Source organism: Parus major, chromosome 17, assembly GCF_001522545.3.
Source record: "Parus major isolate Abel chromosome 17, Parus_major1.1, whole genome shotgun sequence".
In the NCBI taxonomy this organism is placed as follows: Eukaryota; Metazoa; Chordata; class Aves; order Passeriformes; family Paridae; genus Parus; species Parus major.
The window spans coordinates 5,065,848-5,091,673 of NC_031785.1; the positions used below are offsets into that span (position 1 = coordinate 5,065,848).

At 40.9% G+C, this 25,826-nt stretch overlaps 1 protein-coding gene across 15 annotated transcripts in view; it reads left to right on the plus strand.

Moving 5' to 3' along the window:
• The window catches only part of FNBP1 (formin binding protein 1), a 95,675-nt gene that overhangs the window by 8,850 nt on the left and 60,999 nt on the right, over positions 1-25,826 (plus strand). For 13 of the 15 annotated variants that reach the window (XM_033518526.1, XM_033518516.1, XM_033518520.1 and 10 more), the window contains exon 1: positions 20,903-20,992. The exons of the other annotated variants lie outside the window; for them this stretch is intronic. In XM_033518526.1, the coding sequence (XP_033374417.1) occupies positions 20,918-20,992 (75 nt within the window). In that variant the 5' untranslated portion in view covers positions 20,903-20,917. Of the gene's footprint in view, positions 1-20,902; positions 20,993-25,826 lie in introns of those variants that run through there. 15 annotated transcript variants of the gene reach the window in all.

Here is a 25,826-nt window from a genome sequence, read left to right on the forward strand (position 1 = left end):
GTTTGAAGGGCTGAAAGTTGAAGCAAAAGCAAGTGGTTTTAATTGTAGTTCAGAAATTCACTAGAAAAATCATCAATGTTTGATCAGGCTTGACTTCCAACCAGTATCTCTGATCTACCAGGCTTGCATGAGTGTTCATGATTCACCCCTTTAAATATAGCATAGAAGTAAAATCGAGCTTGCTTTTTAGAGCTCATAGAATGTTAATGTGCTTGGAGTTATGTAGAATTTCTGTTCGTTCCTTGGGGGAGAAAAAGCCTGGTTGCAGAAAGCCTCATACTTGAGAAGCAATAAAATCCCTTTGGCAACATGTGAGTTGTTCCCAAAACAGGCTTTTAGCCTTGTGCTGTGCCGAGAGTGTATCCTGTGCCTTTGGGTTGCAAATCCTATTGCCAAGTTCCTACTGATATTTCACTTGATTCTGGACTTTGAGTAACATCTCAAGATTGTCCCTGTGAGCATAAATGGACCCATAACCAGCAGAATTATTAGATGTCCTAATGCAGCATTTATATCCTGTATGAGATGAAATGCTGGGGGTAATGAGATCATCTGGGGCCTCCCAGCAATCCGGTGTTGCAGAACAAACCTGGAGGTCTCATGTAACCCTGCTTGCAGCTTCTGTCCACCCAAACCCTGCAGAATTCTTTCTGCCTGTTACACTCCAAACGTTCAGGAGCAGAGGAGGAGGCAGCAGGTTAAGGACAAAGTGCGGCCACAGCACCAAAACATTTTGTTTTTCACCCGAGTTCAAGAGTGCGTTAAGGGCTGACAGGTAGGAGGGTGTAGTACATATTGATTTCACGTCTGATTCTTGAAACTGGCAGTGTTTTCTAAATACTTAACAAGTGGAAGTGATAAGCAAAAGTTATTTGGGGTGCACAGGCCTGACTTGCACCTTCAGGGCTATGCTTTGGGGACAGCGGGCTATAAAAAGCACACTTGGATCTCCTTCACCTTCTTCTTCTTTTGGCTAATGGGAAAGAACATGAAGCATGGCACCCACAGCTCTTCTGAAGGGTACTTGAGTGGGTAAAATCATAAGTGTGTGCCACACTTCCCACCAGTGTCCTTTTGTGTGGTATGAAGCCCTTGAAACAAGTGGGATTATATTGCAAACTGAGTTGAAACCGATCTCAGCACTTTGGTGCTTGTGTTCAGGGCAGAAAAAGCTGTGGCTGCTTGGATGGTATATTGAATAGAATAAACCTTCTTGATTGTGATATTTGGTACAGGATGTAGTTTGGAGATTTATGTGTAAGTTTGTGGTTAGGTGATCCAGGAAAAATTCTGCCTTTTCAAAGCGCTGTCACAGCACGGCAGGTGCAGCTGGCAAAGTGATTGAATGTGGAAGGTTTTATCTTTTTGTTATGAATGTTTCTGAGGTGCAGACGCTGTGGGTTTGATGCTGCTGCTGCGGGGTTTTTTTTCCACATTCAGTGTAAAATTTAAAAAAAAACCTGGGGAGGGAGGTGATTTAATCAAGTTTTTCTTTGACCTTTGTGAAAGCTGGGTGGCTGCTAACAGCTGTCACTGTCCTTTCAGCCTGGGAGAAGGTGGATATTCAGTATTTGCACGGGTCTTAATATGCTGCCCTGATGCTCTGTTGGCCAACTCTTGATGGAAGCAATACTTTGGGGACCACACCTTTTGTTTATAGGGTGTTCCAGTGTGCTTTACTGTGAAATCACATGGTTTGTGGATATGGTTTTTTTTGCTTTTAAAAGTTTATTCCACATGAACTCTGAGGACTTGAAGGCCCCCTTGCTATTTGTAACTGCTAAACCGTTTCCTCTTTCAGTACTCGCGCCTCTATTTCATCAGCAGAATTTATGTTTAAACAGCTGTAATCTTGCATTTCTGCAATTCGCTTGAACGCAGCATTGTTCTTCAATAGCATTTGCAATATATGGGTGTTGCATGTGCTGGTGACTCACATTTGGAAGCCATCTGGAATACCTGGGTGATTTTGACCTTGGTGGCATTGCACAGTGTGCCTGCGGAATGGGCAAAGTAGTCCAATGTGATCTCAAATGAAAACCCTGTTTCCTTCTGCCTGTAGGAGCATCTGCAGAGCTGGATCTAGGTTTGATGTATTGATCCTTGAGCCGACATCCAGTTTTATTGTATGCAGCGCTGGAGCTGATTGCAGACAGTAGAAATTGTGTGTCATCCCACCCATCCCATTCTTACACCTCCTACAGCCCTCACTCCCCAAGATCTTTGGGCTTGGGTGTTAAGTGTTCTTTTCCAAGACTTAAAAGAGAAGGAAATGGTGTCTGATGAGAAAAGGACACAGGTAATCAGTCTTGCATGATAAGTCATAGGTTAACTCTGATGAGCTGAGAGTTTCCATTATGGGCCTAACCTTCACAGGTGGGTGGGTGAATTGCTGGCAGCTTAGACAATCTTCTCCTGTGGTAATGGCAAATGCTTTTCTGAAACGTGTATTTTATTCTAAATTTGCTGTGAAACTTACATGATGCCATTCAGACAACTCCCAGAGGCAGAGCTGGGTATCCCTGGCCCTTTTTTTTTTTTGTGTCTGTTTCATAAAAACTTGTTTCTTGTTTAGTAACATGTTAAAACTTTTGCATATTTCAAGGAGTCTGGAATTTTACCCACAAAAATATGCTATAAAAGCACCCTAAGAGCAAATACAGTGAAAGGCTGAGGTCAGTAGTGAATGCATCGTATTTTTAATTTTTGCTTGGTTATTCTAAAGTTCTTAGTAAAAGTTGTACACAGAGTGCTGGAAATGGGCACTTCAAAGCAAAACACACTTTTTATTAGTTAAGAAGTATTAGTTTAGTATTCTGCATAGTTATTTGGACAGTTTTGAGGCAGCAAAATTGTCTGACATTAACATCCCCTTATTTCAGTGTCTCTCTGGCTGTTTTAAGTGGTCAGCCTGTATATGCAGATTAGTGAGTGAGAAATAGTTTATAGAAGCTGAGTCATTACAGAGTATCTGCATTCTGCAGCTCACACCTTTGGGTACATGCCCAGCTCAGGGTGGGATTCGGGGCTTCTGCAGCCTCTGTGCACATGCATTGTAAAGAACTATCAGAGTCCTTTCCGTGAGCTTAAAAAGAGATTTTATTTTTTTTTAACTTTGTGTTGTGTGGGGGCTGCCCTGCTGCTCCCAGGAGGTGGCTGGGAGGAGAATGGGGTTATGTGAGAGGTCCCTGGTGTCACCCATTGGCTCCTCCAGGCACCAGGAGTAGAAAGATTCCCTTTTGGTACCTGAAGAGCTGCTGGGACTTTCATGTTTGAATGTCTGAGTAATTTCGTTTACAATTCTGATTTGCTTTACGAACGAAAATTTCTATAATATTGTCAAACGACCTATTCTCATATTTCCTACCTATTCATTAAAGAATGAGGGATTTACAGTTCCCCATTACGGTTCAGTGTGAGTCAAGACTTGCAGAATTCAGTGTTTTCCCTTCCAGCCTTATTGTGGCTGCTCAAGATCCCCCGCTTCCTTGAACCATATGGGGAAGGCAGTCAAACAGAGCCGATGTTTTTCTGGACTCTTTGCAGCTCATTAGTGTTACTCATGTTGTGAAACATTCTTTTACAGCAGAATTTCAAAAGCTGTAAAACACTCTTTTAAAGCAGAATTTCAAAAGCTGAATTCCACATACAGAGTAAGAGCCACTGTTGCAGTGCCACTGTAACTTAATAACCTGCTTTACATTATTGCCTTTGATTGCTGGACAGGTAACCTGCTAATGAATTTTTGGAAATTCACTTTCATCCTGTTTGAAATACTGCTGCTGAGATTGGTTATACATTGAACCCAGTCCAGCTGTCAAAATCCAATGGTTTGTTGTGTTTCCTTAGTGTTCGTGTAAATATTTTTAAATAACTTCCCCCTTCAGTATAATTGTACGCTTCAGATGAAACTTTTCTTCTTCCTTTCACCTCTAGAAACTGTTTTTCTATTTTTTTTTATTATTTTTTTTCCTGAAAACAGTAAGCTGGTTAAATTGGTAAAGCACTGCTGTCTCTTGGCGTTTTGCAGTCTTTGCCATTCTTTTAAATCAATGGCTTTGGCTCTAAAATAGAAAACAGTGGGAAAAAAAAATATATATATTGTATGTATGTACAGGATATGATGCTTTTAGTCTTTCTTCTCAAGCAGGTGTGGTGGGCTGGTTTGGATCCCTTTGGAATTTAACACGATCACTCTGTTTCTGTGTTGCCTGGAGACAACCTTATTAACCTGGTCAATAATTTCTTTTGTCTCCGTTTATTAAGAATGGCTTTTTGGCATAATTAAATTGTTTATTTTTGCATCTAAAAATGGAAAAAAAAACCTGTAGAAGGGCTTCTAGATTAACTCTTCTGTAAGTAAAGTGCAGGAATGAAATATTGTTTGTCTGGTGTTCATTGCTGATCACTGAAGCAGATCATGTTGTAAACCATGTAAAGAAACGATTCTGTTGCAATGTTGTCCTTAATTTATTTGAGGAAGAGTCAGCCTAATTGGCAAAACAGTTAAAAGAACAACAGCAATCCCCCAGATGCCCTCAGAAACCCTGTAAAGCAATAAACTTGAAAAGGAATCAGTTGGGAATTAATGTCTGGTTCAGAAGGATGGTTCCCCATGAGCTACCAAGTCACCCAGATAGTCCTTAATCCTGAGGAAATCCCAGAGTGGATTCTTCTGCTTGTTGTAGCTGAAATAATATAGATTTCTTCCATTAAATGTGTCACTTGGCCATCTCTTGTTCAGTGTTTTTCAAGAGTTTCTGTTTGGTACCTAAAGTGTTTTTATAAAGTAAAGCCTTCATTTCTGCCCTTGCAGTGGGGCTGGTGTAAGTGCTACCAGTACCATTCATTCCCTGAAGGGAAAGGGTCATTTGTCATGTTTAGATTTATTCCTCTGGGAGTAGCAGATACAATATCTCTCATAAATTATTCATTTTACAGTTAAAAAAAAATAATTTAATTGCTCTGAGTCTGTGGATGTGCAGGTAAAGGAGTGCTACCTATGTGACGAGAAGAATCATCTCACAAGGATTCTGAGCATATTCCTTATTCCTAGCTGCACTCATGGAGGTTTTGCTCCAATTAACACCAAGAAATTGCTTATTTGGTGCCTTGGACAGTTTTCTCTGTCTCAGACTCTATTCTAAACTGAGCTGGCAGCCCTTCATTTTGAAAATGTATTTAGGATTTTTTTGTTCAAATCATCTATTTTCTGCTATTTAATTTTTTTTCCATGTTAGGGTGCTCAGGCTGCAGTTTTCCTCTTTCTGTGCCTGCCTCATGCTTTTTCTGTTTCAGAACAGTCAGGATCATTCAGTTGTTACCAGGGCAAACATATTGCACATGCTGAACACGGTGCCTCTTTGGTTTTGGAAAGCTGTAGCACTCCCATTTATTGGAGCAAGGTTTTGAAATTTGACAGACAGAAGCTGTTGAACAGGGATATGCCTGCTGGTGTCGTTGAGAAAATATTCCTCAATTAGGCAAACCTGTAAGTCCTTGGAAAAATACCACTTTGCCTGTACTCAGTAAAGATGTTATTGACCAAATCTTCCTGGGTGCTGGCTGTGTTTTGGCCTTGGAGGGATTTTTGTGGGGCAAGATGAGGTCACCCACAGAATAACCGAAGGTGGCCCAGCCTGGTCCTTGCAGGAAAGCAGCCAGGTTTCCCATGGCATGGCTGCTCGAGGCCAGGGTGGAGCTGGGAGCCTGCTCTGCTCTCAGGCTCCTTTGTTGGCACCCAGTGGCACAGGGGGAGAAGCTGGCTGGAGGACAGTTCTGCATGGGTGGGATCTGGGCTGTGTGATGGAAGGACAGCGTGGGTCAGTGAGCAGGGGGAGAGTAGAATGGAAAGCATGGCTGCACCAAGTCAAGGTAAAGATCCCTCTGACCACTTTTATTCTTTGTTCATAGCAGCAAACCGGTTCTTCTGTTGCCATGGACTGGTTCTTGTTACACTCACCTGAGGGTGAGTGAGGTGTGTGGTCAGAGAGGAAACCACCTGATTCAGGAGACTGAATGTGGAGAAGGAGGACTAGAGATCACACCTGGATCTAGTTACAGACAGCTGGGTCTGCTTGTCTAGGAAGTGTTCCTGTGATGGAAGTGCCAGGAGTGATGGAGAGGGTCATTTGAGGAGAGATAATTCAAATTGACAGTTCTGACAGTGAGTGAAGGAGGACTAGTAGGGCAAAGGAAACTGCAGAAATGAGCTCAGGAGGAGAAAATTAATTTAAAGAAAGAAAACAAGGAACCAGTCAGTAACAAGGAAACAGCTTGGATAAAAGCACATGAGCAGGGCTGGGCTCTGGGCAGGACGGGTGGGATTGTGAGTTGCTGTCAGACTGGATGTGCAATGGGATTAGTGCATTAGGAACCTCAAGTCAAGAGTTTGATGGGATCAGGAGAAAGTATAGTGGGTGCATAAGGGGAAGGAATAAGCATGGAGCAAAGGATGAGGATTAGATAAGGAGTAAAGCAGAAAAGTAGTGCAGAGACCTAGCAGTCCTCTTTTGGCTTTGTATATTTCTATTTTATGTGGCTTTTTCCATGTCATGTTTAAGTGGAGTTGATGTACTGATTACAGTGTATATACATTGATTTCTGTGGTTGCACTTTGAGTCTTTACTCACTGTGGAAGAATATTTGACAACATCCCCAAATAAAAGCTTTTTCCAGAATTTTATGCACTGCTGTTTTTCATTCACTCATTCTGTGCAGAAAGCCTGAAGGAATTTTTTAGCAAATAAGTTCAAAATATGTTTAGATAAAATTTTTCACTTTGCATTATACTCTCTTAGGCAGAGAGAAATGCTTTAGCACTTTTATCTTGTATTTACAAAAAGAAAAAAATGATTGGCATGGAGCAGGGAGTGAATGGAAGTGTGTTTTCCCAAACAAAAGTTAAATGGGGAAGAGAAATATTTCTTTCCCTCTTGAGGGCTGTTGATCTGTCAAATGTGGGTCTTACAGGAGTGGTGTTCATTAAGAGAGTGTAACTCAGGTTTTGATGTAGTAAAAGGAAAGCTGGCAGTAGATGATCAGGGAGGGCTGCAATAGAGCACTACATAAATATTTTTTCACCCATCCTGGCTCTTTCTCCCAAATATAACAGTCTGAGATCCTTTTGCTTATATGTAGTCACTGAAAAAGCCTAAAAATAAAGGGTGAGAGGAAAGGGTTATATGTGCTGGTCAAAAGCCTTTATTTCCTTACAAGTCTCTGGAGCTGTGGAACATCTGGGTTTCACACAGGATGCTTTTGGCATGTGTTTGTAAGTTAACATGCAAAAGCTAAAAAACTGCACAGCTTTGCTTCAGTTTTTGGTGTGCAAAACAACTCCTAAGCAAATGTTGCAGTGATGTTAATATCAGTTAGGGGTTCCTCTGCTGCTGTGCACCATCATCAGCTGATCTGAGAGGCTCCATCCTCCCAAAGTACTGCCAGGCTGACCACCAGGATCAAGGCATCCACACAGATTATGGTTGTATGCTCTACCTGAAACCCAAATTTGCACCAGCAGACTCTTTAGGTAGTGAGAATGCATCTCACATGACATGTGTGACTTGGTGCCTGTTTAAATCAGTGCCCTGGGGATTTACAGCCTTATTTTTGGAAAGTGGGGGCTAGCTAGGTTCCAGCTCTATTTAAAGATAAAATCAAGTGTCTCTGGCTGTGTGGCTGCATGTGTCTTTCTGAGATGCATTGGAGGAGCCCAAGAGACCATGCTGGAGGTGGGTAGGAGCTTGCATCCATTCCTGGTATGTGTGAGCATCTCCCACCACCTCCTCTGGGTAACTGTGGGCTGGTTTTATTTTTGTATTGTGGTTCCTATTCTGATTCTTGCCTGCATCCTCCTTTTACCTATATTATGTATAAAATTGCTGAAACCTCATTTTTCAGAGGTTCAGTATGATTGACATGAAATGATCTTGAAATAGGAAAGCTGTAATTGTTGAAAAATGACAATTTTTGCTAGAAAATGTGCTGGTTTAAAACACATGCACCTAATTTAGGCATCATTGGAGACTGGGTCTGCATAGTTGTCACTCTTGGAAAATACAGTCTTGAACAGAAAGGTATCTCAGTGCCAACATTTAATGGTTGAGAGCGTGTGTTGAATTGTTCCACTAACAAAAACCTTTGCTGAGCTAAACAATACAAATATAAATATTCCACTTGCTTGTTAACAGTTGAGTTGAAGTACTGGATGGCTGGGAACAGCATGACAGAATGGTGTGCTCCATTCACACAGAGGTCAGAAGACATTTCACATGATATTTATGAGTTTCATGCACAGTTATAGACATTTGTATTGACTTGGATCTACTGTTGGCTTGGTGTTGTCTTCTGTGGTTTGCTTGTGGGTTAATCTCTGGGAACAAAAATAAATGGAATAGTGACAGAGGAATCAAAAGCCAGAATCTACACTAGGAGAGTTGGACAAGTGAAAAATGTCAAAATAATGGAAATTCAGACCCCATTTTTACAGTTAGAATGTAAGAATGAAGTGTTTGGGGTTTTTATTCATGATACATTGACACATGTATTGTTTGGGAGATGCTGGTCAGTGGAGCACAATTGATTTCCCTCTGGGGGCAAGGCATCCATCCAACCTTCCTGGCAGGGGGTGGGATTGATTCTTTAATCGGAACACCAACAATCCATCCTGAAGCTTCCTCAAGGTATTAGGGCTAAATTAAACAGTCTGGGACTAGTGTGTAAGCCCTAATGCACTTCAAGAGGCTTTTGTGGATAGGAGAATTTTGAAAATAATCAGAAGATGAACCCAAAAGTAACAGAAAAAAAGCCACAGGCACAAATCACTCTTAAAAAGGGGGACCATAATACGTTTTCTTTGTGTGGTGCAATGCTTAATGCTCAGATTCTCTTAGGGAAGAAAAGATGCATGAACTGTACTCTATTCACAGCACTGCATTTAGAACTTATTTTCTCTCTTTTGTATGTGTGTTCCATAGCTGGTCCAAAAATAGATATGGTCACAAATACCAAATTAGTAGAATTAGGCATCTTAAAGCCAGGAAATACATCATTTTTTAAACAACAATCACTACAGAGGAAGTGTGGGATCTTACACATATTGTGTTATGTCTTTATTTTACAAAATGTTAAGACTGTGTTCACTTGTGTGCATTTGCAGAGTCCATAAACCATGTGAATTTCATAAGGATAAAAATGTCATGGTTGCATTCAGCTTTATTTGGCATTTTACTTTTCTTTAACTTGGAGGAGGAATAAAATATGATTAATGAACTTTTGTCAGTATAGTAAATGCTCATAAGCAAGAACTACAAAGTGTCAGCAGCCTTGTTAGATGTGCTTACTGATCATTGTGGATGTCATTTGTGTACAAAAGTAGTCGAAAAATAAAAGTGAGGAGCCCACATGACAGGTGTTCTGTCTTGCTCTTAGTTCTCAGTCACTTTGTCTTGGTCCATCTCACTCTGCAGAGCCAGGTAAACTGCAATTTTATTTTTCAAGAATCCTGTACAAGTACACCCATAAGGACTTTATGAAAGCTGGAATGTTTTAGGGTGGCTCTTTGTTAGTAACATCTGAATTCTGAATGTCCCTGGTAGAAACTGGCAGGTGTGGTCATCTTGAGCTCTGGCTTCAGAGATGCTCTGCCCAAGTCTTCTCCCATAATGTAAACTTCACTGCTCTTAGTGGTTCTTGGTCCACCAGTTTGGGCCATGAATTAGCTGCCAAAAATTTGGAGAGATGGATTTGAAATTCAGAGTTTATGAAAAACAAACCCTTTGTTTTCCCTTCCTTGGCTGGGAGCAGTTTTGACTCAACCTTTGGACCAGAGTTGTAGCTTCCTAAAACTATTTTAAGTGGAAGGTATTGTCATTGGAACAACTGTAGAGCACTGAGTGACCTCATTGTCCTTACTGTGGGAGGGGATGTTCTTGTCAATTTGTGAGAAATTTTCTTTCTTTCCCTGCCTTCTTTGTAGGTAGGTAAACACTCATTTGTTTTCCTCTTCCTCTCTGAATCAGTCTGGTTCAGAGGCCAAACTTGCTTTCCCTGCTTGGCAGATAAAGCATCTTGTAGATTCAAGTCAATATCCTCTTTCATTTTTTTTAGATGATTCAAGTGCTCATCAAGCAACTGCTCTATCCCTGTGTTATAAAATAGTCATGGGATGTTCAGGGAACTGAGCCCAGAAGCTCCAGTTGCTGTGTGAAGATCAGTAGCTCAGACCTCAGAGGTTGGAGAGGAGGTTCCTCTTTGTTCTTCAAACAAAAGTGTTTCTTACGTGTTTGAATGCTCATTAATCCAACAGGCAGAGCTGCAGCCTTACAATGGGTGAAATCTGAAGTAAGCAAAGTGTAGATATGAGGAAGAAGGAAAGGGGAAGAGGAAGGCTGACGTTGTTGTGCAGATGCCTTACACCTTAGTTTTGACCTCTGCTAAAGAGACAATTTACTTTTCTAATGTTCTGCAGCAGAGCAGGTTCTCTTTTTAAATATCCCATTATTTTCCCATGCCCCCTCCATGCATCTTACTTCCCATGAGTAGATTATTTATTCTCAAAACCAGTTTGTTTTGCCTTTCTTGCATTACTCATAAGATTTATCTTATCACAGTGTACTTTAGAATTTGCAACATTTATTTCCAAAGATGTTGCCTAAAATGCAGTGTGATAACCTCTTACAGCCTTGAGCACCACGTCAGAAGTGTCAAATTTAGCAAGGCTCCTGTAGACCAGCTGAATACATCAAGTGTCACAGGAACAGCAAATTGATTTTTTCTGGAAGACCCAGAGCACTGCAGAGAGACTTGCTGATAGTGACCTGGCAACGTAATAAAACAGCAAGATATTTGAAAATTTAAAAAGTGTCTTGAGGTGATGAGTTTTCATTTGCTCCAATGAGCTGTAATATCCAAAGGTAGGTGTCTCTTCCACAAAAATAAGAACTTGCCCTTGAATATCTTCCACTTTGAGTAAATGGCCATTATTGTCTCATTTCAGTAATAAATTATTTGGAAGTCTATCTAGCAAGACTTTTGAGGAATGCCTCAGTGTAAGTGTGGTGTTAAAGTATTGTACTGTTCCAGAAGTCCTTTGATTATTTTTAAAATTAAAATATTTATTTGTTTTGTGAACTTGGGTTTGTTGGCAGCATTTTTTAATAGAGATCATACCCCCTTGTGCTGGATAAGCACTGTGCAATCCAGGCACTGATGGTCCCAGTCTTGCAAATTATGTGACATGAATTAAAGACAAGAATGATTGGAAGGATGGAGCACAAGACACTCAAGGATGTGGAAATCATCAACCTCTCCTATTGCATGACTCTTCTGGTCTGGGCTAAAATATGGTGATTTCTCTTGTGCCCACGTCTGTTATGGAAGCTCTTCTGCATTGTAAAATTGTAACTGTGGAATAGTTACTGTAGGCTGGGACAAAGCTAAAAGTGAAATAGAGGGTATCTATTTTATTGTACCTTCTGATATTGAAAAGCAATATAGCAAGCTGATAGTACAATTTATTTTAGGTATTGCAGTATTCCCTGGATGTTATAAAAAGTATGTATGTCTGACAGCCACATTTCAAAGAGTTTTTTCAATGTACTAATTAATTCTCTTCAAATAAATAGTCATGCAAAAAATGAAATGCAACATCAATATTTAATGGCATCTGCTTAAAACCCTCCCAATCTAGACTTCTGAAGTTGTGTGGGGGTGATATTCACACATCCCTGATAAAGGGAGGATGGAATGTGTGTTTTCTTTTCATTTGAGTAATTAATTACTTGTTAAAGATGTCATTGTGAGGTGCCCTACATGGCCCTGTGCAAAAATAATGTAGGAAACAGCTTCTTCTCTCTTTGGAGGCTGTTGCAGTGTGAATCCTGTGGATGTTACCAGAAGGGGAGATTCTGTTTCCTGAACAGAATGATCTGGTCTCCACCTTGCAGGCTTGTCCAGTTGAGCTGAAAATGGGCTGCAGTTTTTCTCTTGCTGCAGGAAACCATGAGCCCAAGTGACCAACATCTTACTCTGCACATCACATCGTTTTATGTTCCTCTGTTGAGCAGCACAGCAATGAGCTGACCTAAATTTATGGTTCTCTTGCAAGATGTCAGTCTGCTCTTAAGCTGTTTGCAGTACTTTCATCTGTGAACTGGCTGTGTTTGATGTTAGTGCTGTGTTATCAGTTGCTGATGTTAAATGGAGAATCATTCTTGAGAAGAAGTGAAATTGTGACAGATTTGCATGCAATTTGTGGGCACTGTTTATGCCAGAGTTGGGGAATCCATTACTTTCTGGAAATGACAAGCATTTGTTAGACTTCCTCCCACAATAGTGACAGAAAAGAGCAGTGCTGTGCTTGCCATCCTCTTTTAATGCTTCATGGTTTGTTATTGCTGTGATAGGAAAACACAAGGAGCAGGCTGTAATGTAAGCATTCCAGTGTTTATTTGTTGGTGGTGTTATGGTAGCCTTCCACTTGATCTTCCAGGAATGTGAGGAGAGTGGGAATCAGGATGACTTATCCGTAATCTTAGTCACAAAGTTCCACCCCATGTGCTCTGTGAGCAGCATACTTTGCTATTATAGAGTCCTAATAAACCAATTAATTAAGAAATATTCCTGTAACACACACTGTGCTGTCACACTGACCCAAACTTGACAGGCAGCTCTCCACAACGAAGATTTTAATAACATTTCACCATGGTTTGTGTTAGTTCTTTGACTAAGCACATCATGATGTATGTGGTGTGGTGGTCTTGGTTTTGTTTGCCCTCAAGACACAAGAATGCTTTTTATTGCTGTCCCAGTAACCAGTCCAAAGTACAGCAAGCAGCTTTCCACTTGAAAAACTGTAGCACCCTTTCAGGAAATATCTGCGGCGCCTCAGATTTTTTCAGCCTGCTCACACATTCAGAACCCCGGACAAGCAGCTTAAGATCTGAATGAGATTGTTCACCAAATGAGTTGGTGCAGCATATTAATTTGCTGGTGCTTCTAAATGCCTGCAGTGTTATAAGAGCCTGCAATGGCACTGAAATACCAGGAGCTTTGTTGGCTCTAAACTCCTTAGAAGAGAGTTTAAAATTCTTGTCTGCTTGCCGTAGCCTTACCAGCTTTATAAAGAATTTGGAAATCTGTATTTCAGAAAGGTTGTGCATCTTGGGCTTAGGAAAGTTAGTAAGAGCTTTTCCTGGTAGTATTAATTGTCTTGGAGCTTGATTGTGCTCTAGGTTTTATTGCATAGCTGGGTATGTGAGCCTCCTATTAGTCCCTTTATCTAGATGCTAATGGATACATTTATTGCATGGTTTTATGCATAGGATTTATGTTGAAAAAATATTTGCCTTTGCAGTTAGGTAAACTAATATAATGTGGTTTTAATGAGACGGATGCAGCCTCAGCCCGATTTTATGTGTATTTTCAGTTTCATTTTAAGTTAATTTTTAATGCCAGAGTAGAACTGATAAAACATTAAACCAGTTTTCTTTTTTTTGTCTTTGTCTGGTGAGCAAACACCTTCCTCCCTCAGAACCAGTATTCTGCCTGGCAGCTGGAGAGATATGAATTGTCAAAAACTGCAAAAAGTTTAAAACTTTAGAAGTCAGTTTTCAAGGTCTTGAAGTAGATGACTTTATTTAGAGGATGAACCCAAATATTTTAGTGAAAGCTAAAAAATCCAGTCTTCCATGCTGTCCCTTGTTTCACTGTTCCTGGATTTAGGCAAATATGTAGTTCTAGAAGATGAAGTGAGCAGAGGCAAGTGGTCAGACTGGTGAGACCCAAGTGTGGTTTTTAATCTTGGCTCCAATAAGCACTGCTTTAAATTGGGTAGTGATTTTCTTCACAACTTTGTCTGAAAACTATTAATGGGAGGCTGTTTACTGATGTAATTTCCGTTAGTATTGTGATGATATTTCTTCTAGTGCAGTGAAAGCTTGAAATCTATATCATGGTATCATCATTATTATAGCATGAGCTATAAAATATTCACATGTGGTTTTGGAACCTAAGGAAATGAGATTGTTGTCGCAAGAAAACTGGATTACCCCTTTTGCTCAGCTAGACTTGCCTATCCAGCTTAGGAGCAGAATATCCTTGCTGAGGGAAGCAGTCCTTACTTAAAGGATCAAAGGATGTTGCTCTTCTAGCTCAGGATGGCAAAATGTCATTTATTCTTAATGCTTTGGTTTCCAAGCCATATTGGTCAAAAGAAACTGTAATTGTTGGTTTATTTCCATAAAATGTTCTGACTGTTTTTCTTTGAGAGGCTGGAGGCTGTGTAGGGAGCCAGACCAAAAGGTTTGGACAGTCTGTAGCTGCCCTACTTTCTAGAAACTGTAATTTTAGGTTGCCTTGGCTGGCATGGTATGGTCAGCACAGTGAACTTGAGCTTTGTCTGCTGGGGCTTGGAGTGTGGCTGTCCTGCAGCATCCTTGTGGCACAGGCAGCAAACCACCGAGCCTCGCTTGCCACGCTGTGGTTCCCCACGTGTCTCTGATTTCTGTGAGCTGGACCCAGCTCTGGATTTGTTGGACTAAAGGCAGCACTTAGCACAACGAGGCTGCTGTTAGACTGGAGAGTCTTAGCTGCTGCTACAACTTGCTTTAAATGCTCTCTGATCAGGTGTTCAGGCCTTAAAATTGATGGATGGTGGAGACAATTTCCTATAAACTCTAGTTCTGCACGTTTCATGAGTGTTGTTTATGGGTAGGGAACTCTGATTTCTTGCATTTTACAAGGCTAGGTGACACGTGGTCTCTTTATTCTTCTTGTATGAATGTTTGTTTAGTGTGATGAAGTTAAGTTTACCTCTTTCTCTTTAGATTCTTGCAATTGTCATATGTCCTGTTGAGAATGTCAAGTATCCCTGAGTGAGCAGCCTGGATGACTGTCACAGAGTGCATTGTGCTGCTCTATTGACTCTGCAAACCTGAAATGTGTGTAGGAGAACTTTCTCTTGTAGTCTAGCATGTAATTTAATTGATGTTTGTTTGGTAATTTGCCTCAGATTAAATTATTCATTGTCACCACTGAACAAATGCTTTGTATGCTTCTGATGGGTCAGCATTTTGCACAATGATTCCCCCTTCTTATTCCACCTACTTTGATGCATTCATTTAGTTTTGCTGCAGTCTTAGTACTGAGAGCTGAGAGAGGCTTCTGTTGGGGGAAGGGGGAGACCCAGTGGGGTTTGAGAGGCTTTGGACAGTGATTATTTGGTTAAAGGAAATGTGATTACTTTTCCTCATATTTAAACTTCGATGTAGCACAAGTTCACACTACAGTTAATGGAAGCTGTTACCTGGAAATGTCACAGAAGTGAGCATGTGAGAACAGAAAGATATACTCTCTTCATCCAAAGGATAAGAGACTGAAGTAATTGAAGAATTACTATCAATAGCAATTCATGCTTTGATGCACAGGTGGATGTTTCTGATCCTTAGCAAGATGTGTATGTGGTAGAGTTGCCACATTAGTTCTGGTCTGACCATATTTAGCTTGGTAATTCTATGGCTGTACTGGTAATGTTGTCTTTTGTACAGGAAGAGAAGCACGGCAAGGATCAGCTTAAAGTCTGAATATTTTAGGCAAGTGGGATCAGACTGAAACAGTGTTTTTGTCAAAATTGAGATAAATGGCCCAGCTCTAGGATGTTGCAGAGTGCAGTTGCAGCTGGGGTTAAGTTCTTCCCTGAATGTTTATCAGTGAAAAACTGAGAGGAGAAAGATATTGGGTGAAAGGAAAATATGTGACAGGATGTTAGAGGACTGTCTTGCTTGCCATTTTTAGAGCAACAGGAGAGGCCAGGTCTTATTGTAATAAAAAAGCTGTGTGAGAAACCCTAATAGATAGATTTAAGGCATAGAGCCTCTACAGCTTTCTTTTGGCTCTTTGCTTACATTTCTGGCCTAGTTACAGAATTTATTCATTTTTTGCCAGTGTAGCTTGACTCCACTCCACAGAGTGGAGTGTATGAATAGATAATTCTGAATTATGAAATGCACTTTGAACAGATTTTGTTAACATATTTTGAAGTGGCCAACTTTGTTGTGTGCAGACATTTAAAATGTTATGCACTCTGACATTGTTCTATCCATTGCATTAGATTTCTGATTTGCATATATCTCTGATAATCTTCCTGTTCTGGAAACTTCACTATTTCTTGGATCAGAGTGGAAGCACCTAATCTAATTTCTGGGTTAAAAATGGAATGCAATGGCAGATAGAAATACTTCAGGCATAGCAGTAATCTTATTTGGTCTTGAGTGTGAAGTGGCTCTTGAAGAATCTAGGATTGTATTTGTCATGTCATGGTATTTAAGGTATTAAATACTTTTTGAATCCCATCTACAAAAAAAGTTTTTCAGCAGTTTGTTCCACTTAATTCAGAAATGAGAGGAGGGAACAGTTAGTTCAGATCTTCACTTTCTTTTTGAACTTTAGGGAAGAATTTGGAGCACTCTGAAGTGGGGGGTTTTATTTTTTTAACTCTAGATATTGCCATTGCTCCAGTGATTCCAGGAGTCAACCTCAAGCTAAGCAGAATTAATGATTTTTGCAACATTTTTCTTTTCCAAGTGTCTGCATAAACATCCTGGAAGGACAATGTGCCTGTGCTGGGGTTTGATCAGGTCTGGCTTCACAGCCAGGGAAGGAGGTGAAAAGGCTGTTGAGTTCAGTGAATAAATACATCTCTGCATTAACGTGTGTAGAAAAGAGCTTTGCACACGTACTCAGTTCTACACCCACCAGGGGATTTATTTAATGGAGATTAGAAGTTTTGCTGTTGAGAATACCAGGCATACCTGGCAAGACCTTTAGTAGTTTTTTAACTGTTATCTTTTTAGGCTAATTTTGATAGAAGGAGACCAAGGACTCTTATTTGTAAAGTGTAACAATGTCACAGTGATTGTTTTTAAGTGGTGTTGCAAAAAAAAAATCAAATTAATCCCCTGGAACCCCTTTTTTAAACTCCAGCTGTGTGCCCAAAGCTGAATCATATTCAAAATGTTTGATACTAATGAAGAAAGGTTGACTTTGAGGATGGATAAAACAACTTGGGTATTCTGCATGATGAAACTAGTATGGCATTGGTTTGTGATGAAGCTGGGCAAAAAGCTAATTTCCAAAAAAAAATCCCATTCCCACAGACTTCTACAGTTTGAAGTATTGTTCTTGTGAATAAGATTCTGCTATTGTGATTCAGTATGGTTTTGGATAAGAGGGCAGAATTGCCTTTTTTGTGTGTGTTCTTTTAAATGGATCAGCAGGCTCGTTTGGCTTTCTATTGTAGTTATCCATGCCATGCAATAAGCCAGAACACTCTATGGCTCATTTTTAATAATCAGTACACAGCTGCCCAAAGGGGAAACCATGGGCAAGAGCTCTTGTTGATCTTTGTTTTAACAGCTGGTATTATTAAGGGAGAGCTTCGCCGACTGGGGAAAAAAAAAGAGGATGAAAATCAGTCAACAGTTAATCCAAGATGTGGCCATACAGCAAAAGATTTACTGGGAATTAGTTCTAAAATTGCATTTCTTCAAATAATTTCAGAACAAATGGGTGTGTAATAAATCAGGGAAGTGGGATGATGCTGGGGAACAGTGAAAAAGTTGCAACATTTGTCAACTGAAAAACCTTCCTGGAACAACAGCAGAGTATATTTAGCATTGGTTACCATGCTGCAACTCCTGGGGGAGGCAGCTTGGATCTGGAGCTCTGCTGCAGCTCATGGTTTGTACCCTCCCAGCAGAGCCCCACAAACCAAGAGGATCTGCTCATTTTCAAAGCTCTTGTTTATAATGCACCAAACAGATAATCCCTGTGGGTCCTTGCAGCTTTCAGGCTGCAGCTCTGGATACTGTCAGCAAAAACCAAATCTTTAGCCCATTCCTATTCCCCCTGGATGAGCAGCAGGAGGAGGAGGTTAGCATTGCTTTGTTTTGTTTCTTTTTTTTTTTTCTAAATGAGTTTTGTGGCTATAATTAATGCTAATGGTAGAGATGCATCATTTATCTGGCCTGAGTAGATTTTAGTAGTTATGAACCTTTGCTTAGCTAATGAGTCTGGATTTTAAAGTCTAGATTCTCCTGTTTATCCTTATACCTGGTACAAATAAGTTCACTTAAATCAGTTGAATTGCACTAGAATCACCAAAAGCAGCAACATGTGCATTTTGTCTCCAATTTAAATAACTGAACAAGTGCATAAAAAGATTGAAATGCACTCAGTCTTTCAATAAAAATAGTTCAACTTAACATCTGGCATTAGTTGAAGTTTCTCTCTTATTATCTTGCTCTTTAAGAGCTTTCTTACAACCTGGGTTGTAATTTGCACATTATAATGTATTTTGAAACAAAACTGTGTCTTGTTCTGGGGTTTCTTGAGTGTGTTTTATAAGTAGAATTGTAGGTTTGAAAACAAATGTTCCTTTCTGAATGGGCTGCTCATGACAGATGGTTCTCATTGTGGCAAAGTCATGCAGTGCCTCAAACCTCAAAGTGTATAAATTTATTTGAAGGAAATGAATCGCTGCTGCATCGTGCCCATCTATGAAAAGTGTCCTTGGACATAGCAAACAGTGATTTTTGAGCCTTGTCTTTCCCTTATTCAAAGAGAGCTATAGAATTAATTTTCAAGTGCATGAGACTGTGACACCTCTAAGAAGCACATTTCCTCTTTCAAGGGATGCAACACTATCTACCTTTAGGAGGATCTCCCACTGATAACAGCAGGTAATGCCTCAGTATGGCCTCTTCAGGTACCTGTCTGAATAAAACCAAAGCAGCACCTAATGCTGGATGTATTTCTGTCCATGCTGTCCAGGACATGTAACCTACACAATTTACCATCAAAAACTCCCTTGTTCCAAGAAAACAAAGGATAGTCTTATTTGTCCTCACTATCCAGTATTTGGCTCAGTTGCTGTTTCTCTTAATCACCTGTTGCTCATCAGCTCTGTCCTGCTGTAGCAGAACTGATCACATCCTCCTGCCTCTCACTCCCCAGAATTAATCGCTCCTCTCTGTTATCTCGCATCTTTCTGAGCTGCTGCAGCACCAACAACCACATCCTCCCTGGGATGGAACATCCCCTCTCTCACCTTCCTTCCTGGCTGCTGTGTTAGCACAGTTACTTGCCCTGTTGCTATGGAGGGACTACAAGTTCTGCTTTACCACATCCTTTGCAAGATACAACAGGCGTTAGGGGGAGGAGGAAGAGGCTTCGTTTGACACCAGGATGGCAGAGGTGGAGGGTTTGGGGCTCCAGCTGGTTTGGGCTCTGATGAGGAAGGCTCTTTGCTGCCGTGGTAAGAGCAACCCTTTGGGGGCAAGACCAGGAGGTTTCTTGCAGGATCACCTGCTCCTGGAACTCCACTGCTTCTGTGGCCTCAGAGCCTTCTGGCTGCTGCAAAAGGAGCAGTTTCACTTCACAGTTTAAGCTGTCAGCAGAGAGAACGAGACGTTGAGACACTGAGAGTGTGTGTGTGTGTGTGAATGCCTTGGCAGTCAATGACATGTGTTGTACTCACACTGGGAAGCTTCTCCCCATGAACCACGTGCTGGGGTTTGCAAGGCTTCCATAATAGGTGTTAAAGTGGGTCACCACGGCGGGAGTGTGGCTGTACTCCCAGTGACCTCCCCAGCAGGCAGAGGTGTCCTCTTGCCGACCTGTTGCTCTGAGCTGCTGCCCAGCCCTGCTTTGGGAGCCTGATGTTGGCTTTGCTGCTGTGGGCTCTGTAACCCAGCGCTGTTTTAATCTGGTGTTGGGTACCTTCTCTAGAAGGAGGTTTAACCTTCACCAGTACCAGGCTCACCTCTTTCATTAGTGGGGGATGTTCCTGTGTAACCCTGCTGTAGGTTGATCTTTTTGTGAGATGTTGCAATCAAATTGGTTCCCTGTCAGCCCTGATGGTCTGGTTGTACTCCCAGGACTGGCCATGCCTCAGAGCAGCTGGAATATTCATGTTGCTCTCCAGCCTTTGTGCCAGCTGCTCATGGCTTTTCTCAGAAGTGCTTCTTGTTTGAATTAAGTCAGGTTTTTATCCAGGTAGGGTTAAGGTACGGCAAAAAACTGCCTGTGGGACAGCACCCTGGATTAATTAACAGGAGGGGTCACTCTTGAGTTTGTGGAAGGTGGTTTTTTGGGGTGGGGATGAGTGTGGTTGGTCTCAGAAGAAATTACAAGGCTGTGCAAAGGGCCTTGCTATTTTACTGGGGCAATAGTCTATACAAATTAAACCTGGCATAAATATTAGAACTTATTTTGCTTTCCATCTTCAGCAAAATGTTGAAGAGGGTAAGCATTTCAAGGCTGAAATATGGCCCAGAAACTGCTTTATTCATAATGTCTATCAAAATAGGACAATTAGAGGTGAGTTTACCTAGCAACATTAAAGGTATTTCAACCTGAAATATAGTTTGTTTCCACTCTTGGTTTCTGTCAATTCCCCTTCACACAGGTTTGAAATATATTCCATTCCCTAATGATGCAGCGAAGAATCTTATGTTTCTTTTTGTGATCTAGCTAGATCAAGTTCCCAGATGAATGGAAGAGATAGAATAGTTAACCTTGAGGGCTTTATGGAAAAATGTGTTTAGGGGATGGTGATGAAAGGAAGATGGAGGTGGGCAAGTAAGATGGCTTTTTTTCTCTGGGCTATCTATTATTCATCTCAAGCAGAAATCATGCCTGTTTAGGTATCCTGGTGAAAGGTCGAGAGGAATTTATTTAATACGTGAAGGATAAAATGAAATTAGGAATGTGTGGCTGAAGAGGTGACCTGCATGACAAATGCATGTGATCTTAAATAGCTTTGTTAAGAAGAACCGGATGTGTGGGGGAATGGAAGGGTTCACTCAGAAAACAACCAGTGAAGCCACAGCATCGTTTGAGTGTCAACCAGGCAGAGATGGTCTCCCTGCCTCATCCCTCTGTGCTCCATGGTGCTGTGAATGCTCCTTGTCTCTGCTGCAGGAAGGGAAAGGTTGGTGTCCCGTGTACCATATATAATCAGGGATGTTTGTTTAGTGTCATTAACTGAGGGTTTCACTGACTGTTGCTGACAAGTTTTGTGTGGGAAGTTGATTCTCATCAGTAGAGGCTGAGTCAACAGATGCTGAATTGCTTTGGTATTTTCTACTCATCTCTATTTTCTGGAAGGCTCTTGCAGTGGTAGCCTGTATTTTATGCATTTTTTTTCATTATTAATTTGCCTGGAGACTGTTAGCATTTGCATATAGCTTTATTGTAGGTCTCTGAGGATCTGTGATCTGAATTCCCGTGTATTCTGCCAGCCTTGTAGTGCCATATGGGACTCAGCTGAGCCTGTGAAGGGCTCATCATCTTGTTAATTATTTTTATAATTTGAAGTTGTTAAACCATGGAATCTAAAAAAGTAATTTAGAAATTGAACACTGTAATGTATTCTTGATCTTCACTTTAATTCCTTTTTGCCTATGAAAGTGAATAAGGGAGTTTTTTTTTAAAAAAAGGGATATGGGAGGAGAAGGTATGATAAGAGGTAAAAAGTAGCTATTAATTTTCCTATTACTGTTTTTGTTATTAATGAATGTGTGTAAACAAATAATCTTGTGGGGAAACAGAATCAAACTCACTGGGCAGTGAGGTAGTAGAAAGTCTTCAAATATTTTTAATGTTCAAGAATCCTGGGTCTTTTCTTGTATTGCTGCATTAGAATTACAGGAGGCATATGCTAATATAAAGGCTCTTAATTTGCTATTAGCATCTGAATTTTCAGCATAGTCTTTCTTCATTATTTGTCTCTGTGTAGTATTATTAATTTCACACTTCTGCACTGTCACCTGTGAAAGCAGCAGAAAGGGTGACAGTGACAGTTTAGCCCAGATACTGGTACAGTAAATGCTGCCAGCTCAGTCTGCTCTGGGCAGGTTTGACAGGAAGATTTAAATTGCAGAATTAATTGGAAAAACTCTCCTAGAATCTAATGTTTTGTTCATACTTGAAACCAAGTAGAAAACCCCAGTTCTTCTGGCCTGGCTGTGTGTTGGAGCTGGACAGGGTGAATCTGGCTGGCTGCAGAGAAACTGATGCTGCAGCTCAAGAGAAAAGTGAGGACATTTCCTTTATTTCAGTCAGTGTTAAGGCTGAAGAAGTCCCTTGGTGGCAAGTGAAGGTCCATCAATTGTATCTGAACTACATGGGTTGAACTATTTCACAATAGATGGAAGCCTTGTAGAAAGAGGAAGGAATATGTCACTGAGCTGATCTTCAAAGACTTTATTGCTCAATAATTGGTTGTACTCCATGTTATATGGCCAAGAAATGGGAAGAAGGTTTTTCTTTTCTTTAATGGCTAACTTTCCTCTTCCCAAAATACTTCACTTAGCTGGGGAATGTGACTTCAGGAGGGCAATTGAGAAGTGAAGGGGTTTTGACAGGTTAAAGTAACTGTTCAAATGAAGCAAAGCAAATGGGCAGCACTATTTCCATTTTAAGCATTGTCACGGTAACAAGCATGCAACCAAATTTCAGAAAGAATGCATGGATGGAAGGATATTTGGGCAGCAGTAAAAGCACCAGGAGGGAATTAATGGAAACAGAAATGAAGTTAGAAAATGAATTTAGAAACATGCTTTGCCTTAAGGTTAAAATATTCAAAGCATCCTGGGTACTTGGATGTCAAATTCCTGCTCATGTTAATGGCTGAAGTTCTACTTCCTTCTTTTGAGCTTCAGTTTTTGTGTGTGTGCTCAAGAACAAGCTGAGCAGTTTGTTTCAAGCAGCAGGGACTCTGCTTTCCCACCTGTGTGAGTCAGGTGGGTCAGCTCCTGTATTCCCTCTCCTCCATCACCTGGGGAAGTGCTTGTAGTGGCACATGTTTCTGGATTTGGGAAGCAGGTGGAATCTGATTAAGGGGGGTAAGTTACAGTTACACAAGCAGTTTAATTACATGGACATTGTGATGGTCAATTAGAAGTCTATTCTATTTAGTAAGCTAATACCACAAAACATAGGCACTTGAAACTGGGAGAAGATGAGATTTGGCAGTTTGGAAGGACATAGCAACATGAAGGCTGTGGTGGAAGCCTACTGTGATAGAAACTGATTGTCAGTGCAGTATGCCTGCTCACAGAACATTCCTAGTTGTGAACCCATCTCTGAGCCAGAGGAAAGCAGTGAATTCTTCTAGAAAATGTTTTGGTGCTTCTCTTTTGGAGAAAACAGGTGTGGTGTGACCTTTTGTTTCTCCCTCACTGTGGTCAAGTGGGAGCATTTGTACTGAACATTGCATCATATTTCTTGCCTTGTTTTCTTGATTGCTAAAGCCCTGTGGAGTTTATTGTTTCCTATGTTCTCCCTGACTGGAAGGGTGAGAATGCTGCAAAAAAACAAACAGAGGAGAGTCTGTGTATTAAAGTTGAAAGCTGAAACAGCAGCTCATGGGGCACCTGAGCCCTTTTGCAGCTGATGACTGAACCTGCAGAGCTGCTGTGGCACAGTTCACCTGCTAAACCATCCCTGCCATGGCTGGTGCACTTTGTGCTGAAAACATGTGTTGTTCTCATTAGACTCCAGAATAATTGAAGGGTTTTTTTTTAAAACTCTATATTCCTACCAAAATTTTTCATTTTTATAATGTACTTGGAGAAAAGTAAATCAATTTCTAAAAATTGTTTTCAGTATTGATTATTTGGAGGCACAATATTATTGTTAACTGCTCTCAAATCTCTTTTTCAGAAGTCCTATTTTACATTGATTACATGTATCCCAATACTTTGGGATTTCATGAATTGAAGGTTATGCTGTACGATCAACACATTTTGTGTCCTCTGTAATCCTAATGATTCATCAGCTTTAACTCAGAGCCTTTCCTTACCTTCAGTGTCCTTCCAGATGCATGGAACGAGGACAATCTGTGTTGTGTCCCTCTGGCTGCACTGCCCTTCCTTTGGAATCTCGTGCTCAGCCAGTGATGGTGTTGCCAATTTTACTGATTTTTTTTTCATCCTCCAGGCACTCAGCAGAGGGAAGGGACAATGGAATGCATGACCCCAGTGTAACACACTGCTGTGGGGCGTTGGCTGCTGGGTGAAATGGCACTTGGGCCAACTCTTCCATGCCCAGAAAAGAACAGAAACTCTTCTCTTTAGCAAATCTGTAGAGTTAAACTTCCCCATGCCTCTTTTCTTAATAGTGGAGGTCAGTGCTTGTCGTTTTGAGGTGGTTCTGCCTAGAGCTTGGCATGGGGCAAGTGCCTCATCTCACTTTATAAATAGAAATTCAGCATCTTCCCCAGGCTGATCTGTCCAACAGCTGCACCACCATGTGCTCCTCTTACACTGCTCCTTAGGGAGTTTTATTTCACCAAACTTTGCCTAGTGAGGCCTCAGAAACAGTCCAGCAGGTCCCTCTGTGGGATGCCAGCCCACACCCTGGAGCCATTTCTGGATTTTTATTCAAACTCTGATATAAATGATGCTCTGAGAATTGATTCAGGGTGGGATGATGGTGGGAGGTTTAGATAAGCCACCACCAGGGTTGCCTTTTCAGGGTGAACCTGCTCTATCTTGAAATCTGGATTACCTTGAAGGGGAGGATCTCCTTGAAAGGCATTCTTTCCTCTGGGAAACCTTGACCTTTCCTCTTTGGATGGGGTCACAATAGGATAATAAGCTAGTTTCTTGGTACAAATATGATCTATTTGATAAAGGTGGTTAAATTTGCTTACAGGGATTACAGAGTGAATTTCCCTGCCTGAGATTTCTCTTCTCTAATCAGGAGTGTGTGAATCCATGTAGACTTGTGACTAATGGACTTCCCCATAGGGTATTTATTTTATATGCATATGTTTATGTTAAACAATGTAAATGGTGGAAGAGTAGGGTGTGGGAGAGCTAGAAGACCTCTTTATCAGAAACCTTAAAAAGGCCATGTTTGCATTACTCTCCTGACTCCAGCATAATCCCAGAGATGGAGAGGTTGTATATTTGAAGCAGAGAAGAAGGTATTTCTCTTAGCTTCCATCAGACTCCAGGCTGAGCTGAGCCCTCTGTCAGGAGGAGGACCCATTGTTACCCCTGATTTTGCCTTCTCAGCTGTGAAACTGTCTGAAATTGAAATTTGTATATACGCAAACTCTTATGTTTTTAGTCTGTGTATTCCCTTTCTGCAAAATACACACATCCTCTTTCTGAGTGACTGATGCTACAGTGGTTCAAGGGTGATTTATATTGCTGGAAGTCAGGCTTTTATTCTGTGTAGTTTGAATTTTTTTACTTCAGTTGCCCTTAAACACGTTCTCGTAGTTTCTGGAGCACTTAGTCCTGGAGCACTTAGCAGTTCTTAACTATTTTTGTAACTTTATACTATTACCTTTTTGCTCTTCTGCCCCCAGTGCCTTCTTAATTGACACAAACTGACATAACCTAAGTTGAAACCTAGTCTGGCTTGGCTGACTCACTTTGAAATAATACCTGATGCTAAACCAGAGCAAACACACAATGCCCAAACCCCATGGGTCCTATTCCACGTGTCTCACCTGTGGTTAACTCGCTTCTTGATGGTGTTTTGCAAATTGGTTCCTATTTCTCCCCTTCAAATTACAGTTAAGCAGTTTTATTAGCAGGTTTATTTTCTTTGTTAGCTCCTGTGTACATGACTGTGTGCAATGCTGGCAGAGTCCCTCCTGCCACCAGTGTCACTCAGTGTCACAGCCAGATGTTCTACAGAGCAGAAAGTGGTATTTGATAAAAGCAACATATTCACAAACCAGGCTTTGTTGTAGCTTTAAGTTCTTTTTCTGCTCTGTGTCTAAAGGGAATGGGCCTGTCTGGCTT